Source organism: Siphateles boraxobius, unplaced genomic scaffold (assembly GCF_051911475.1).
Source record: "Siphateles boraxobius isolate OS27281-9 unplaced genomic scaffold, OSU_SipBor_1 1, whole genome shotgun sequence".
NCBI classification, from domain to species: domain Eukaryota; kingdom Metazoa; phylum Chordata; class Actinopteri; order Cypriniformes; family Leuciscidae; genus Siphateles; species Siphateles boraxobius.
The window spans coordinates 15,758,511-15,777,401 of NW_027508699.1; the positions used below are offsets into that span (position 1 = coordinate 15,758,511).

Genomic DNA, 18,891 nt, shown 5'->3' on the forward strand with positions numbered 1-18,891 from the left:
TGTACTCTACAACAGTAGACCTTTTGGTACATTCTGTGACCTGTGAAAGCGAAAATGTGTCTATTACTATTATAAATACTACAAACCTCTTTGAAGGCATCTAGGACATCTCCAAAACCTTTGTTATTCAGATCCTTGATCTTCTTTTTCTTCTTTGGCACTGTTGTTGCAGCAGCTAAGAAGAGGAAGAGAGAAAGTAAAGTCAAATTTCATCTCGAAAAAGAGAGAAACCAATAAGTGTTGCTCAACTTATTTTCCCACCTTGCATAGTTGTTTCATCAACAGGGCAGACTGCTACAGGGGCAGGCATCTCCTCTACTTTTTCCTTTTCTGCTTCCTCCACAGGTGCTTTCACAGCCGTAAGGCAGCTCTGCTGGACCTGAGGAACTGCTTGTTCAGCAACTGGATTAGAGGAGCTCTCTGGCTTCACATCTGGAGCCTCATCAGAATCCTGAGGCAAACCGTTAAGCAAAGGCTGTTCCGTTGGCTCATCAACGACCGGTTCTGGAACGGGTGTCGCCTTGGTTACAGGGGTGGGGTCCTCAGAAGCATCATCACCGTCTTTAGCTACAGCGGGAGAAGGCTCCATGGGGATGGAGGCGACAGCAGCCGGGCTAGAGTTAGATACGGCCTCTGTTTCAGGCACAGGTTCGAACTCTCTTTCCTTAGCTACCTCTGGCTCGTCTTTAGCAACCTCAGTAGAAGTTGGCTCCTCAAGAGGGGAAGTGTCTTCGGGCTCCTGCTGTTGAGTAGGGGGGGCATCAGGGAGCACTGGAGCATCCACACTGTCACCAGTTTGAGGCTCTGAAGGTTGGGGATTGTTTGTGGGAAGAGGAGGAGAAGGAGGAGGAGGAGGAGGAGGAGGAGAAGGAGGGAGTGCGGGGGATAGCGCAGGTTCCTCTGCTGGAGGAATGGGAATATTGCTCAAAGGTGAACCAGGTCTGACCTCCGACACAGGTTTAGAGTCGGCGGCTGAAAGTGAAGCGGGGGCTGGCTCCGGCGTCTTTGATGGAGGGGGAGTGAACACAGCTGCAGGAGGAGCCATGGACTTCACTTGATCATCTGAGGATTGGCAGTAAACGGTATAAAATCAGTATAAGCAGGAAGAAACTCAAGCTGCTGTTTTAACATTCCTAGGGCCAGATTAACAAAATATTCAGAATAAAACTCTTCTTAACTGACAATTTCCATTTTTGGGTGAATTATCCCTTTATTTAAAATCACCCTTAAGTATTTCTTCTGCTAAACACAAATATTTTTAAGAATGCTGGTAACCAGACTTGACTTCCACAGTGGGAAAAAATAATAATTCTACAGAAGTTAATGGCTAGTCAACTGTCTGGTTACGAGGGCTGGACCCCAATATTTGAATATTCGGGGGTGTTTGTTTTTTTTTTTGCACAACTGGCATCGGTTTAAACGGTTCTCATTCGTGCAACGGGAGTATTCTCTGGCTAGAGCGCAGAACAGCGGAGTTTGTATGGACAGAAGTGCATGCCTGAGCTTGTATTTTGGGTTGAGCTGCGTTGCTTTGACATTGTAGAAAATAGAATAATAGAAACAAAATGAATTATCCTTTTTACCCGTTATTATCAATCTAAATTAATCTACTGCAAAATATTTTGTTTTTCTATATTTTAATTTCGTTTTTATTTAAATTTCGTTTTTATTTTTATTTATTTAAATTTCGTTTTTTTAAATCTTTAAATCTTTGTCAGTGAGACAAATATTATAAGCAGTGTCAATTCTCAGAGCATATAAGCCCTGCGTACCGCTTCTTTATTTAAATCTAACCTACTTAGTCAGTAATTTGTTAGTGAGAAAAATATTATACTATACATTATTTTATTATTATCAAATTATTATCATTATTTTTTAAAAATTATTATTTTATTTATTATTATTATTTAAACACTGTTCTGTAGTTTATTAAAAGTTTAATTCTGAACGTGCCGAGTCCCGCCTGTCTATCTATATTGCACCAAATACGACACTGCACACCCTTGTGAAGTCGTTTGGATGAACGGTTCTCGAAATAATCAAAATGCAAACGGACAGACAGACATTGCAACTTGCAAGAAGACTTTTCCGTTTTGTTGACGGGTGGGGAGGTCTTGCATGCGCTTCAAGAGGCACACACGCACATTTGGACACAAACGCAAAGTCTCTTGCTCTCTCCCTCTCATTTGTGCGCGCGCTACGCGGTTTGGAGCTCACGAGCACTAGATTCCGGGAGATTTGAACTAATTTGCAGGCATCAGGGAGCCGCTATCAATATGGTATTCGGACCAGCCCTACTGGTTACCAACATTCTTCAAAATATCTTTTGTGTTTAGCAGAAGAAATAAACTCATACAGGTTTGTGACTAATGACAGAATTAAATTAAGGCGAAATATTTTGTATTCCAAAAAACATCTTAGAATATAACAATGTTTGGAAAACAGATAAGCTTAAATATAAAATTTGATTTGAATGTTCTGAAAGGAACGTTCCTATGAATCATAACCTCTTAAAAAGGTATGACAACCTCAAACAGGCTCTTTAAAAATAATTTAAAATGCACAACAATTAGATGAGTTAATGATTTTGAATTTTAAATGATTTTGACATTTTCCAACTTTAAAGATGAAAACCTGGCTGGGTGTTTTTCAAGAAAACCCACTCACCCGCTCTGATCACAACAGGCGGAACACTTTCACCATTGGTCTGGACAGGACCTCCCGCCTCTGGACCAATAGTCTGAGAAATAACAAAATGTTCAAAGAATTGCCCTATTTGCCCTGCTCATGTCAAACAGATGAGGACATCAACAAACCTGCGGAGGAGTGGGTGTGGAGGTCGTTCTCCCTCCAGACATAATCTCCTCTGTGATGTCACGTCCTCCCTGGTTAGGGTCACATATTCTGATCTGTTGAGAAATAACTGGTAAGTCACAGATAAATGGATCAAAACAAAAACACACCTAATGTTGTTGCCACACACCTGTTTGCGTTCTCTCGGTTTGACTGGTGCCGACTGTGGAGGCGGAGCTTGCTGTGGAGGTGGAGCCGGTTGCTGCTGAGCAGGAGTCATCATGCCAGATGTGGCAGGGACTGACGTTGGGTACTGCTGTGTCGCAGGGTAATAGGCAGCCGCTAGACCAAAAAAAGGAAAGACAGTATTAAATGCTAAAATAAGAGAAAGTCAGCTGTATTGGGAGGGGGGGACCCACATGCAAAGTATTCTCACACCCAAAAACTCTTCCCCTGGGGAAAACGGTGTCGAAACAACTCAATACTTTAAGAAGTTTATGACAAGAATCATATGAATAATCACAAATTACAAAGTGTTCTGGTTTTAAATCCCAGAAAGTTTGCAGTTGTTTTTCTGTCTAGTACATGGAGTTAAAGGTCGAAGCAAGCACTACATCAAAGGGTACATGCTTTCTGCAGTGTTAAAACATGACCAGCCAGACTGAGACACGGACAAGAGGTGTGACACAAACAGCACTGCGCTTCAGACTCACCAGGATAGCGCTGGGAGGTGAGAGGAGCTCCGTGCAGCGAGAGACGTCCGTTCTCTCTGCCCGCACCTCTCCCCCCACCCCCCCGCCTCTCCCTCCCTGCCAGAGAAGGATCTGAACTCAGCCAAAGGAGAGGGGAAGAGAGGAAAGCGAGAACAAAAGAAAGAGACAAAGGTCGCGAGTGAGTAAGAGGAAACAAGCAGCAGATTTAAGTGCTGAACAGGGTTAGTGAGCCAGTAATCTAAGCAGACATGAAGGGTAGAACTAGGCGTTTTAGTGGTTAGTTATGACAGGGATGTTATTTAATGTAGATGACTGATTTAACGTTGACTTCCAAACACAGATTCATCTTATCCTGGTCAACTTAAACCCATATGTTGTGAATTATTGTAACTTTTCAAAACCTTCTCCATAGTTTTTAGCTTGAACCTGTAGCGAGACTCTACAATAGAGCCTATAAGATCCACGACAGGCTTCCAGGCTGGACTCACCACTGTGTTGCACTATCTTTGAGTAATGCCTTGACATTTCAGAACTATAGAATAAGCCATGGTTTGAACCTTTTTTATCAGATTTTAAATGGTCATACTGCTGCGGGATTGACTGCGCTGGCTCCAAAACTCAGTTCAAGGCTCGAACGCACTACGAGATCTGTTGCAAATGGACTTCTCCCTATACCGGCTTTTAGTAACTGCTATGGACAGAGATCTTTTTTAATTTGCTCACTAGAGCCTGGAATGAGACTCCACAGCACATCAGATCTATAACATCAATAAGATTATTTAAACAAACTTTTGCTCGCCCTCTGATGGACCGGTATATCTGTGACCACTGAGATGGCTTTATGGCCTCCTGCTGATGCTTGTTTACTATCGTGGTTTGTGTGCTTGTTGTGTGTTTGTTATTGTATGGTCCTGGAGTTCTGTCATGATTGAGGCATTTATGTTCTGCAGAACAGGAACTTGCTGAAAATCAGTTTTGTACTGAGTCAGGCCCAATTGCTCTTAATCTTTTCCTGTTTAAATAAATAAATAAATACAAATAAATAAAAAAAGTTACCCATTCTTGATCTATCATAACATCAAATGCATGTTTAGTTTGCATGCAAACTAGTGTTGTCAAACAAAATAGCAATAAGTGCATTTGATGTTATGATAGATTAATAGGTAACTATGGAGAAGGTTTTGAAAAGTTATACTAATTAACAACATATGGGTTTAAGTAGGGCTGGGCGATGAATCGATTTTATCGATTAACTCGAATGTGTAGTTTACGCCGATTTTTCTTAATGAAAATCGGTTTTCTCTTTAACAACCGCCGACACTCCCATCTAGGCTCCCGTAGTTTCGACCGGGCTCAGCGCTTGCCATGATAGAGATACACAAACATGGCAAATGAGCAAGACAGAAGCAGAAGACAGCAGCAGAAGCACACCCGCCGAAAATATTTACAAACTGAATCTGCAGGGCTGCCAACTCTCACGAGTTCACTGTAAGAGACGCAATTGTTCACTTTCTACACGCTCTAACGCCACACATCCATTTTCTCACGCAGAGAAAAATCGCGAAGCAAAGAGGACACTGACACCGACAGAAAGACAGAGCAGGTTACTATCGATATGAAACTGAATTTCGTAATAAACTTGACAGAATCTGAGAGCTGAGAATCTAACAATAAACACCGTTTTGGCGCTTGTAAATGTGACGTGAAAGAACGCTGGCAGATCTCAGTTCAAACGGCACGTGAACCGATCATCTGTTACTCTTTACTACCAACTTACCGAAATGTAATAAATCGATCAATCAGTGTTTTTCAACCGTGGAAAGATGTCCATAAAAGAGCTGGGAGAACAACATATGTCACACGTAACGCTACATTTACCTCAGGATGCCTTTTAATGACCCATAGCACGCATGTTAGTTGGACTTTAAATAATTGCTATAGAGAATATCTTGCTAAATATGATAACTATATTACACATTTATTATATTTTTACCTATATCATTAAAATAGTATAACGTTATTATAAAAAACACATTATATTTATTTGTCATTTGAGTTAGTTTTAACCTTTAATAATACCAGCTGACAGGGCTCTCTGTATGTTTACAGCATTAAGGTGATTTTTTTTTTGGAGAACAATTAACACATTAACGTATCTACTGTACCTATTTATCCAAAGGAATATATATTGAATCAAGATCAGAATCAAATCACAAGAATTTAATTGAAATTGTGAAATTTGTGTTAAGCAATAATAAAAACAGTAGCATACCAGTAAACTTAATAAAATTATGTTTAGTTACCAAATAATTTGACAATCACAATACACTTATTGTGATGCAAGTTTTTTTTTTTTTTACACAGCCCCCCCAATCCCAATCCACCCATTTTATTTTATGTTAAATTTTCATTGTTTTCAAAGACAGGGCCTGTCCTCTTGTCTTTTTGGCTTGTTTCTGATTGCACTTTAATCGAGATCAAATCCCAGAAGGGAATATTAAATTTCCTAAAGAAGGAAATATTAAAACAAAATAAAGTTAAAACTTGTTTTGAACAATTTCTTTGTCATATGCAGATTGATTTTAAGTAGGGAGAGAAAAAAATCGGTTAAAATCGTAAATCGGATTTGTGAAAAAAACGGGGATTTTTTTTAGGCCATATCGCCCAGCCCTAGGTTTAAGTTCACTAAACAAACATAAAGCCTGTTTTATGCTTCTGCGTCGAATCGACGGCGTACACCCGCAGACCCCTCTGCGTCGCCGCGAACCCCTCTCCGACCCCTATAAAACAAACATAGCTCGACGTGCATCTCCAAAAAATTGTAACTACGCGTCGAGGCGACGCAGACCCCAAGGGCTGTGCAGGGCTCCAGACTAACTTTTTTCACCTCCGTCCTGGAACCGTCCTGAAAGACAATTTGAACTGTCCTAAAGTGAATGTCAACCGTCCCAAAATAAAAATGTTGATCTACTGTAGATTTAGTCGGCTAAAATCTTATTGTATTCCGTCGACTAAAATAAAACAATTTAGATGACTAAAATATAATGGGTTTAGTTCAATTGTAATGCATTAATTTAGAATTTCTCAAATGTCCAAACCCACATACTTCTGGAGAAAACATCTATTGACCTGTTAATATGAATGATTTTAAAGTTTGAACATGCAATACATATACAGATTTACCTACTATGACTTAAAAAATATCTTAAAGTTACTTTTCCTAAAGTAGAACAGTCTTCTTTTCAATGAATGATATATGCATTCTTTATAACTATTGAATACATCATTCTTTATTCTTTCAAGCAGACAAATGTATTTGTATGAATGAAATATAATGAATCCTTATTAAAGCTATTAACGAGCAGTGAATACTTTTCTCTTTCATTGTTGCTTGATTAATATTAAGGACACAGACTGCATTAGGTTTATTACCCACTGTCACTTAAGACATCGGATCATGTCCAAAGACATGCGAATCCAATTGCACTGATGCACATCCGATACTCTCACAACTGTTTAAGACATAACCGACATAGTTTACATGAATACTCTCCAAAACTGACATTTAGACAATGTTGTGTGTATTTGTCTATTCAGACACGAAAGAGAGCTCAATTCAGTACTTGCGCGCTGTATAGGTGTCTATTGTGCATGGCTGCGCGCTTCGGGTCGGGTGTGCGCGCACAGAAAACCGAACCGAATAGAGATCTTTATTTGCGTCGTCACTCTTATTCAGATCTATATGTCTGCTCTACTCATTCTCCCAGACGTTTACATTTTTTAACGTTTCATGAGACATGCAGCGCACGCATAGTAGATCAGCACGTTACAGTACAAATGTGCGCATCTACCACAGCACATCAGTTCTGACTGGATCGCTTCCCAAATCGTCATTATCTAACATTTTTGTCTAGTTTTTATTCTTTGACGAAAATGTCAATAGATTTTCGTCATAGTTTTTGTCATTCAAAACTAGTTTTTATTTAGTTATCGTCTCGTTTTCGTCTGTGAAAAAATGTAGTTTGATGTCACAAATGTCACAACGAAATTAACACTGCACCCAATAACAGGGACTCCCCAGAAAACGTGAAAGTCTGGTCACCCGAAATTAGACTGACTAAGAAAAAGGCCGTCTTGGTGCTCAATCTGTTTTACCTTACCATTGTTTAACCAACGCAACATATTTGCGATGTCATTAATCCATTTGATAGATGTACCGCGGAACAAGTCTCCGGTTGAGTAGCCGGCCAGTGATAGTAACTATAGTAACAGCATGAGAAGACGCGCTCCGTTGTAGTCAGCGCTTGGTCGGTTTATTTTGGCATTTTCTAAGTAAGTTAGCCTAATAGGCTAGTAATAAATGAACATGCATTCAAAAAATGTCTTTCGTCCTGTTGGCTTCCTGGAGAATATTTCTGTTCGTCCTAAACACATTTTCTATCGTCCCCAGGACAATAGGACGCCGTTAGTCTCGAGCCCTGGCTGTGATTGGTCAGATGCACCGCGATGCAAGCAACCTGACGCAGAAACATAAAACAGCCACGACGCTGCAGGAGTGACAGCGTAGCTACGCCTTGGAGTTGACGCAGAAGCATAATGAGGCCTTAAGTGTCTAATCGGTCATCAAAACGTACAGCTGACAGAATGTTATAAATTATCTTATCCCACGCTGTGCCATCCTCTGTCAAATTGTTCTCACACACTCCAAATAAATTCGCTATATCTCCAGCGGTGTGTCCCAAAAGGAGGTGTGCCTCGATTACATGCAAAGGTAAAAAGTATGGTGGACGTCCCATGTTTGTCTCTGTTTCTGAGGACATGTGAAGCTGGCCTGCTGCCTCTTGAAGATCAAGGTCTACATCCATATCAGCACTGAACTAAATCGACTATACGTTCCAAACGAAACAGAAGGTAGTTGCAGGTGCATGATCTATCATTTGCTATTAAATGCAAATCATTAGTAATGTTACTTAAAAAAAAACCACCATATTTAACAAAACTAGTATCCAACCACCGTAATACAGCAGTAACGATAACGATCTGGTTTAACCAATCCTGCATTGAGAGAGGTTAGGACCGCCTACCTTATTGACATGCATAAACAAATAAATAAAAGTAGAAATGCATAAAATGTACAAAAATGGTACAAAAATAGCACAATTAAAAAAACGATACTTTTGACATTTATGCATTCATTCATGCATACCTGTATTTATTTATTTAAGAATTTATTTATTTATAATTTATTACTTATTTCACCATTTAATTATTCATCTATTCATGTTTTTCTATATTTATTCATACATTTAAGTATTTCTTCATTTACTTATTTAATTCTGCATTTACGTATTTATTAATTTATTTATATTCAAGTAATTTCTCGTCCTCCATAGCAAGCAGGGCGCGATTGCTAATGAGTCGAGTCTCACGGAGGATAAAAGGAGGACGGACGACAGAAAAGGAAGAGAGAGGACCGGGAGAGAGGCCTGTTGCATGAGGCTAGTTGAACAAACTGAGTTTCAGAGAAGGTTTGGAGTTGACAAATCCACATAAATCCAACCTGGTTTAGATCGGGTTCAACAGGCTCACAACACTCGGTACAAATGTTCTGTCAACTCAGGTTTAATCCAGGTTTTGCAATCAACTCTGAAGCGCGTGCCCCTGAAAGTGTGTCACGTGCAGCGAATAGATTTATATATTATACTTTGCTTTTAACTTAACATTATATATTAATACTGCATTTTATTTATTTTGTCAATTATAATTCATATAATATAAACATAAGTAATTAGCAGCAAAGCAATTTTGACTCTTAAATGTTTACACCATAAACTGCTTTCATTTGGAGTGAGATACAGGGGGAGTGGCTTTATTGCATCAGATACATGCAAGTTTTCTCACAGCTGATTGGCTGAGTTTTGGCCTGCGATTTTAACCCAGAATAAAACTTGCTCCTGAGCAGGATAGCAGTGTAGTGTATCGCAAGTTACCAAAGCAGTAAAACCTACATAAAACAATCCATCATCTTCTTGAGCCCAAAAACCCCCAGAGTTTGCTCAAACTACTCTTGAGCTTACCTGGGTAGAAACGGAAACAGGCTTTTGTGCAAAAGGCCACTGGACCGCTTCACTTTTGTTTATTTTATGATTAAAACTTTATGTTGAACATTCGTTGGTAGAACTGCTAAATGTTTTCAAACATGTTCAATAGGGATGTGAATTTCTGCCAAAAATGGTATTCGAAAATCGAGGAGCAAAAGTCGATTATCGTTCGAAAATCAAAAAAAAAAAAAAAAAAAACAATGACAGAAAGGGAGGCCAATTTCATCTTTAGCAATTTGTCATCAAACAAACTGTTTATTAATTGAACAAGTCACATGTTTTCGTCGTTTTTTAACATAGTTAACATGAAAAAAAACAAAAACAATAAGCACGACAGTCCGTTTTTGCATCGCCAAACCAGATGCTCGTTAGATAAAAAAATAATGTCATATGTCATAATGATTTATGCTGACCTGCCTTGTTACTGCAATAGCCTACTTTTTAAACAAATTAGTTTCAATCAAAAGTATTCGTGTGATGCCACTGCGCAATACACACACATTACCGCGGGATGGCGGGTGTTCATTTCATAAACTGTGGACAATGGTAGCTTATTTAATGTAGCCTATAAATTAACATGTTCAAAAAACGGATAATGTCATCATACTTGTAGCAGTGCTATCATCGCTTAATAATCTGTTTGGTTGTAAAATGTATTACCTGAATGAAATTAACTCGAATGTATCGTCCTGTGGAATCATTCATTCACAGACATCATACGAAGATGTTCAACTAGATCTTTCGTCGCTGGCAAAAATATGATGCATTTGCAGATTTGCTTTCACTAGACTAAACTGTAGGCCCACGGCCACTTCATCCAACGCTCTTGATGTTCTTAAATCTTCCTTTTACGACGCCGAATGTGAATTGAAAGTGCATCAGAGGATTCAGTGCGTGCAGGAAACTGAACAGACCATTCAAACTGATTCGCGAACCGATTTAGACTGATCTGTTTGATGAAGTCTTTGAACAGAATCAACTCAAAAGAGTGATTCATTTGTGAATTGAGCATCGCTCATGCCCATAAAAAAGATGAAGCGCGCTTGGAATAAACTATGCATTTAACAGCATGTATTGCATTAAAATAAAGTAACGAGAGGAACGTCGCCCCAACGTAAGGAAGTAAATGTAGCCTACTTTGTTACTACCATAGACGGTTACTACCATAACGTTAGACAGTAAAGGTTACTACCCATAGACATCATATAGAGACTATATGATGTCTATGTTACTACCCACCTCTGTTGGGGGCAGAGTTAACGGTCACAGTGCTCTTCTTCTGTTGTTTGTTTACACTATATAAAACACTGGTATCCTATCGCGCAGTAGGGGGTTTCATTCATGTTAGTGACACCTTGTGTCCCCGACAGGAAAATACCCTGCTGCGCGATCTGTGACAGTTGGCGCGCCGTCAATTATGACACATTGGAATTGCTCGAAAATATAACGATATTCGAAAAAGTAATTCTATGATCGAATTTTGAACGCAGTTCGACTATTCGATGATCGCGACTCATCCCTAATGTTCAACATTTCAAACATTGGAATTTACTGACCTGACCCTCATGTGAAAAAAAAAAAAAGAAGAGATTGACTAATACTGGTAACCAAAAAGTTTGTAACCATTGATTTCCATTCTTCAAAATGTAATTCTTCAAAATATCTTTTATGTTTTACAGAAAAGGTTTGGAACAACATGAATTTTTGGGTGAACTATCCCTTTAAATTGAAAACATTTGCCTCTAATTTATACTGATTTGGCTTATATGTTTTTCTTTTGATTCTGGAATGAAATTAAGATGTTTTAGATTCACCCAACACAAATGTTTGTTTCAGAGAACCTCCACAGGTCTAAATATTTATCAAGGAATATGATGGATGTAATTTTACAGACTGGTGTAAGACCACTTTGAGCAAAAGGAGCAAGTTACATAAGCAAGAAAGAACAGGTTACTGGCACATGGCACAGTAAAGAGAGGGTTGGTTCAGACAAGCAGGGGAGGCCCAGAGCAGAGTCTCTTACCATATGTACCATATTCAGCTGGACTGCTTCCAGTGTAGAAGCCTGCAGTTCCACTGGATACAGAGTATTGCTGGGTCGGGGGCATGTAGGGGGGGCGGTACTACAATAGAAAACAAATGGCTATTAGACAATTGAACAATCATACAAAAAGAGCATAACTTCACTGTTAAGAGAATGATAAAGGTTACCTGTCCATGTAAAAAAAAATGGCCCTGAGAGTTGGCGAATGGCAACTGTTGCTGGGGAATCATCATAACCTGTGAGGTAGGTTGGTAGACATGAGTGGATGGAACAGAACGGGAGGTGCTGCTTTGTGGGACCCGAGGGGCACTGCCTTGCATGTTGGGCCGGTTGGTGTAGTACGGCTTTTGAGGAAATGAGAGTGTCAGAAAACAAGCTGCACATGACCAAACCTCACATTTTCTGTTTCTTCAAGCTTTAAGGTGCTGTCACACTGCATTCATATCTATTCATACATGCATACTCAGAACCAAATTTTCATCAGACATTAATCCTTTCTTCAGTGTCATATGATCCATCATTCAACTATGTACATTTGGTTCTCAAGAAACATTTATTATGAATGCTGAAAACAGTTTTTTTTTAGAATCTGTGTTCATTTTTCTTCAGGATTCCTTGAGGTATAGAAATTTAAATCTTTTCTAACATTACAAAATTAATCCTTGCTGAATAAAAAAAGTATTAATTTCTCAAAAAACTCTCCAGCCACAAGCGTAGACTTATTGTAAGATTAATATATTTGATACTAATATAACTGAAACTTATTATATTAACCCTCTACATTGCAAGTAAAGTAAATCACTCGGATATGCTAAGTATCACTCTGGGAGCCCATCATTTACTCACCCTCAAGCCATCCTAGGTGTTATGACTTTCTTCTTTCAGCCAATCACAATCACAAATTAAACTAAAAAAATATCCTGGCTCTTACAAGCTTTATAATGAGTGACCACTGCCCCTACGCATGACATTGACTAAAACAGAAACGTAACAGCAACAAAGTACATTTACTCTTAAAAATATTTTTGTTCCAAAAAAATACTAGAGTAGATTTAAATGTGGGTACTTTTAATTTAACTGAAGTACATTAATGAAAAAAAACTGTGCTTTACTTCGTTACGTTGGGCGACGTTCTTCTCGTTACTTTACGCATTTAACAACATATTGCATTAAAAATTGTTTATTCCAAGCGCGCTGTTATTCACCAAATCGGTTATTCGAGAATCAGTTTGAATGATTCTATTTCATTTCATTCAGGTAATAGCCTACATTTTACAACCAAACGGATTATTAGCCTACGCCACTATTACCACTACTATAAAGTATGACATTACCAGTTTTTTGGACATAAACCTAAATGTATACATTAAATGAGCAACCATTTATGAAATGAACACCCACCATCCAGTGGTAATTTTTGAGTATTGTACAGTGACTTGCGAACTCGTCTTGAAAACGAATGCCTTTGTCTGCCTTAGACACAGTTAACCAGTTTAAACATGGTTGCAAAAATATATATTTGATTACAATTTGTAGAAAAGACAGAAGAAGATCCGTTGACGCGCATTTGATCATTGTGTTCGGATGCAGCCAATATTTGGGTTATGGTCGGGTTAAGGTCACTATTCGGGTTTCTGAAACATTATAATAACCTGTTTACATGCGTGAGCAGAGAGAGTTTCTCCTGTATACCAGGAATTGCAATATCCCGATGTAAACGGCGACGCACGGTTAGCGTCTGGACGTACGGACAACCTTAAGACGCAATATGCGTCATTTCCGATTCTTCTTCCTGTATCCAAAAACAACAACAGCAGCAGCATGCAGATAATGAATAGTTCGGGGCAGATAGCGATCGCCTCTGTTTGCGCTTTGGTGCTGGTACTGACCTCGCTCCAAAAGTATGCCGTGCTGCGTCTCGCCATTATTACTTCCGGTATACTGCACGCGGGTTTTTGTATGCGCTGAGAAGTTCCTCTACTCAAAAGACCACGATTCCTTGCGAATAGAACATGCGCAGAACACAAATCATTATGGTGATATGGGGATATGCCGATACGCGTTTACATGACCAAAAATACGGTTAGAAAAGGGGTACCCCAGGTATCATATCCTGGTTTTTAAAATCCGGGATATGAGCATATTCGGGTTTTTGCCGGTGTTTACATGGCAGTGCGTGACCAGGTTATTGCTAATATCCCGGTTTTGAACGGGTTATTGGCTGCATGTAAACGTAGTCAATGTTTCCCTTCACATGCAAATTCTGCAGATATAATTTATTTCGACATCGATTAATAATCCAAATGTAGTTGTATAAGTTAATATTATACAAACCAAAGGACAGGCAATGATTTTCAGGCTATAGATGCCAGAAAGAATTAATATTTTTGTTACAAAAACACTTTACTTCGCCTTTAACAACACCATTGGGGCTTTATGAATTACTTTTATGATGGATGGGCTTCAAAATCAAAGGGACCATTCACTCCTATTATAAAGCTATGAAGACCCAGGATATTTTTTTAATACAACTCCGAATCTGTTTGGCTGAAAGTCGTCAGCCAGAATAAATTGTTTTTTTTATATTAGTATTTAAGAATTTTTTTTAGTATTATTGTTAGTCTTTTTGTTGCAGAAACATTAATGTTGCAGAAACATTAAATGACCAATTATGTCTCAAACACCACCAGCAGCACAGCACACAAGTTCTATTCAATGTGAAAATTTGCATTCATACATTCATGGTTGCCACTTTGTTCTAATTACTAAAGTTCTATCATAAAAAAAATGCATGATTGACTTTCTTAAAAGTTTTGTTTTGCTTTCAAAAGACAATCACATATGAATGTATCATAAAAAGCTCATTTTGTGAAGAAAAGCTGATTTGATATGCATGCATGTCAAAAGTCTGGCGAGTAATTATTTATTTATAAATACTAGCCAATGGCAATTCTATTGCCATGTGCATAGAGCACTGTATAATTTTATCCAAACGGAAGATCTCAAGTATGACATTCTTGCCCGCATTCATTCCAGGGTCTGTAGTTCTTGAATGTTTAAAGCCTAGTGAGACCGTACCTTTTCTCAACATGACACCAGCTCACACCAAGAATTAATGAATTTTACTTTATGGACCATCTTGACATGAAATCAAAATGACAAACACAAATTTTCAGTCTTAATGTGCACGATTCATCAGTGTAACTAGCTCTTCCTTTGAATATTTTTCATGTACACTTTAACATGTTCATATACAACTTTCATGTACACTTTAACATCTTCATATACAACAAGAACTCTGGACAGCCTGATTAAAATGGCTGTGAACAGAGCGAGAGAAGAGAGGGCTAGTTACCTGCAGTGACCTGAATCCACCCTTCAGCCACACAAAATAGCAGAAGAAATAGAGTGGAGAGGAGGCGTGAGAGAGAAACAGACAACAACAAGCAGCAGTAAACGTTAGCCATCAGCAGTGAAAGCAAGATTCCCACATGCACCATTAAGAAGAGCCTGAGAAATAGTGCAAGCACAACAGAGATCAGTGGCACACAGAGAACACTGTGTTAATGGTGAACGGCTGAGCCTCAAAAACAACCATTAAAACACATGCAGTCTCTAACAATTAGGGTTGGGAATCAAGAAAAACTGTTCTTATTCAGAATTGCTATAACATTACGGGTTTCATCATGTCATCAGTTTAGTCCAACTCAAAACATCAAGATAACTTGGGAGACTTAAGTGGAATGAAAGACTCAATGGAGACTTAAGGAATGGAAGACACAGAACAGGTTTGTTGCAAAAGTAGTATGCAACCATTCCAAAAAATATTTATGTGCTTTGAGTGAGGCAGGTATGGGTGCTTCTTCAAATGTACTAAACAACAATATCGGAACAAGATTCATGAAACATTTGATTCCCAATGAATACATGGAAAAACCAGCAAGAGGAGCATCTAGATGCAAGAAAACCTGTAGTGAATTACAGACTAGGTTTGATTTTTTTTTTTTGTACAGACAGAAGACTTCTTAAAATCAAGCAGGCTCCAGTTTATGAAAATTGGTAGTACCTGTTGGTGTAAAGCACGAGGCCCTGGCGCAAACTGGGAGGAAAGTAAAGAGTTAAAGGTCAAAGTTGAGATGCAAAAAGGAGACAAACTCTGCCACACATGCACAGTTCTTTCTCCAACACAAGCAGGAATTAGGACACCTAGCTAAGCCACAAAACATACTGAAGGTTTTGACAGCCGTCAAGACTTTCAAGGATAGAAGATGGTATACCTGTCTGGGTTGCGGTGCAGTGTTCATTTGTGGAGATGGTCCGGAAAAGACAACCGAGTGAGGCTGGCCTGGGGGATAGGCACCCTGTGAAAAAAAAAACAAAAAAAAACAAATGAAAATGTTGAAGATGTCCCAATTCATCCTCAACATATCTGTAAGATTCTCCGAATTCACTTTCACCTGTGTCAGTCCTGGTGATTGGGAAGGGTGGGGTATGGCAGGGGATCCTGTTATAGGCTGAGGTGGTTTATTCATTTCCTATGGTTCTGCATGAGGGGGCCTCACACTTGCCTGCCAAACTGGTGAGTCAACAAAATCGTGATTTTATGAGGAATAAAGGGATACAACAAATTTTTTTATTTTAACTTTCCCCCGCCATTGACAAAAATTTTCAACTTTCCGTGCTTTCACTGTTATAAGGTAGGGGGCGCTATTACGCATCTACAGAAAGAGAACTGAATCTCCTGATCAAAACACAGGCAAAGATGCAGCAGAAACAAGGGATAGCATTTGTAAGCATACGCATATTATGGATGGGCGATATACAGGTAAAAATTATCCTCACGATAAGAATTAGTCTTCCCACGATAATAATAATAAATTCTAGTTGATGACGCATTTGTTTGGTACCAATTCGTAGCTCACGTGCAGCGTGAAAACAACTGGTGGAAGGCGGACATGAAGCTGAGGCGGAGTTTATCGCAAAAGAGGAGCTAACTCTACAATTTTGAACTGGCACACAGATACATTTTCACTCGCCAAACACCGACTCTCCATCAAGCTATCCTTAAAGCGCTAGTAATGGGCGATAGAAACGATTTATGATATAAACGATACAAAATTGGCCTACGTAGAGATTTTAATTCTATTGCACCCACAAAATTTAGAGCCACGAGCTGCAACGCATCATCGTATTCGTCATCTTGAGTAAACATGGCTGAAAGCGAAACAGAGGAGCTGGTGAAAAAGACCAGTGAAACATCCATTATTTGGACTTGGTTCGGATTTAAGCCATCCGACGAGCAGTCTATTTCTGCTGTGCTGCACGCGCTGGATTAAAGTGGCAGCGCATGGTTCATGTTAAAAAAATTAACGCGGATTGATATGAAAATATAGTAATCTCTCCTTAAATGCATTTAATTATATTATACTTCTATTTTTCAGTCATTTTCTTTTTAACTTTAAGCTCGGGGTAATTAAAGCAAGGAAAACTACACAGTAACGTTACCTCAACAATGTGACAATGGATGCACTTGTCTCTTCGTGGAGGTGGAAAAACAAGTTTTTTGAGACCGCAATATTTCTTATATAAATGTTTTGCCACTTGCTTGAGCAACGTAATGAATAAATCTATATAGAAGTAATAATGAGTTTAAGTGTATTAAGTTTAAAGGTGAATAGACAGTAGGCTAGTAATACATCTACACTCTTTCACAAGACTGTGTACAAATAGAATCGCAATGCTGAAACTTGTAGAATATTTTATAAAGAACACTATTTTTTTATTTCAAATCACTATTTTTATTATTAGAGGATTGTATTTGTCGCATAGCCGTAGATCAGTTGCGCACTGCGAACGCAGGATGTGTGAAAGCACAATAGCGCGTGCTGCTCCAGCGCCGCATACCAGCGCAACACACACTGCACATGCACTGCACACAGAGTATGTGTGAAACAGGCGTGCACTAAAGGAAAGAAACCCAATACTTTAAGCTTTTTCTTTGTTAAAGTCTCTGCAGCTATAGTGTGCTTGAATTTTATTTATCTGCAACATTGTTGTATAATTACAGTTTTGCATAATAAATGTTCTCAAAACTACGTAGGATACGTTTCTTAAAAAAAAAATACACTGGCTTTCCTTATGGTCCATCTAACCTGTTCTGAAATGGTTCTATTATAATTTATATATCGTGATATATATCGTTATCGCAGGAGGCTGCAATGTATATCGCAATATGGAGTTTAGGCCATATTGCTCATCCATATAAAGCGCACTATTTCAGTTCATCCCAATGAATACACAGTGAGTGTATTTGACGCACAGCAAACACTATTGTGAGGTGCACAACTCTGTCGTTTTGCTGAGAGCGCTCAGTGTTTCACACACACTCAAAGAGCCTTAAATACCACAGAGAATCGACGTGCTACATGTAAACGATATTACCTGTATTTGTTGCATTTTGCAGTAAAAAATAATGGAGTTCATTTGGAATTATTCAGCCTTTATGAGCAAGCAGAAACTAATGCGCAAACTGCAATTGGCTACCGCTCACCTATCTGTCCTTTTGATTTCAGCACAGACCCCACACAGCTCATGAATCCTTAGTGTATTGTATATTGTTATTAGTAGTATTATTTTAGTATTATTGTACTATTGTACTCTCATTAAATAATTCTTGATTATTTGCGCTCTCATAATTTTGTAACCTATCTGAAGACATGGTAGGGATTGTTATATTTGCACAATTTTTTTGCCACTGTTTGCACCTTGAGTGTATGAATAAATACAGAATCTGTGTAGGGCTGCACAATTAATCGAATTTCTAATCGTAAATACGATTACGGATGCCACGATTACGTAATCGTTCAAAGCCGCGATTACAAAAGAAAATCCACTCTGCGTGTGTGTGTTTTGAGCATAATTATGTTATGAGAGGCGAATCACGGCTACTTCAGAAAACCTAGCACACTGATTGGCCGATGTGTTGGAAGCGGGACTTTTATTTTGACGGCGCTGCAGACTTATTTTGACGGCGCTGCAGACTTATTTTGACGGGCGGCGCTGAGAACACCAGCACCTGAGAAGAGAACGGCAGCGCCTGAATCTGATCACACAGCGCTCACTCACATTCTCCGTCTCTCCATCAGTCATATCTAATACTTTGTTAGACAGAACTGGTGGCTACAGAACTGGTAATCAAAGAAAGTAAATGGTATGCGAAAAAGTAATGCGTTTGCTTTTA

At 38.8% G+C, this 18,891-nt stretch overlaps 1 protein-coding gene across 10 annotated transcripts in view; it reads right to left on the reverse strand.

Annotated features, from left to right (window-relative positions):
• eif4g1a (eukaryotic translation initiation factor 4 gamma, 1a) overlaps positions 1-18,891 on the reverse strand; it is a 48,709-nt gene that overhangs the window by 12,778 nt on the left and 17,040 nt on the right. For 2 of the 10 annotated variants that reach the window (XM_077223378.1, XM_077222945.1), the window contains exons 3-13: positions 16,109-16,227; positions 15,929-16,012; positions 15,718-15,750; positions 15,007-15,027; positions 11,819-11,995; positions 11,631-11,730; positions 2,984-3,135; positions 2,817-2,909; positions 2,668-2,740; positions 262-1,062; positions 87-175 (exon numbers count right to left, since the gene is read on the reverse strand). In XM_077223378.1, the coding sequence (XP_077079493.1) occupies positions 87-175; positions 262-1,062; positions 2,668-2,740; positions 2,817-2,909; positions 2,984-3,135; positions 11,631-11,730; positions 11,819-11,995; positions 15,007-15,027; positions 15,718-15,750; positions 15,929-16,012; positions 16,109-16,183 (1,698 nt within the window). In that variant the 5' untranslated portion in view covers positions 16,184-16,227. The remainder of the gene's footprint in view (positions 1-86; positions 176-261; positions 1,063-2,667; positions 2,741-2,816; positions 2,910-2,983; positions 3,136-11,630; positions 11,731-11,818; positions 11,996-15,006; positions 15,028-15,717; positions 15,751-15,928; positions 16,013-16,108; positions 16,228-18,891) is intronic. The other 8 variants (XM_077223543.1, XM_077223110.1, XM_077223464.1 and 5 more) reach the window with 4 other exon arrangements.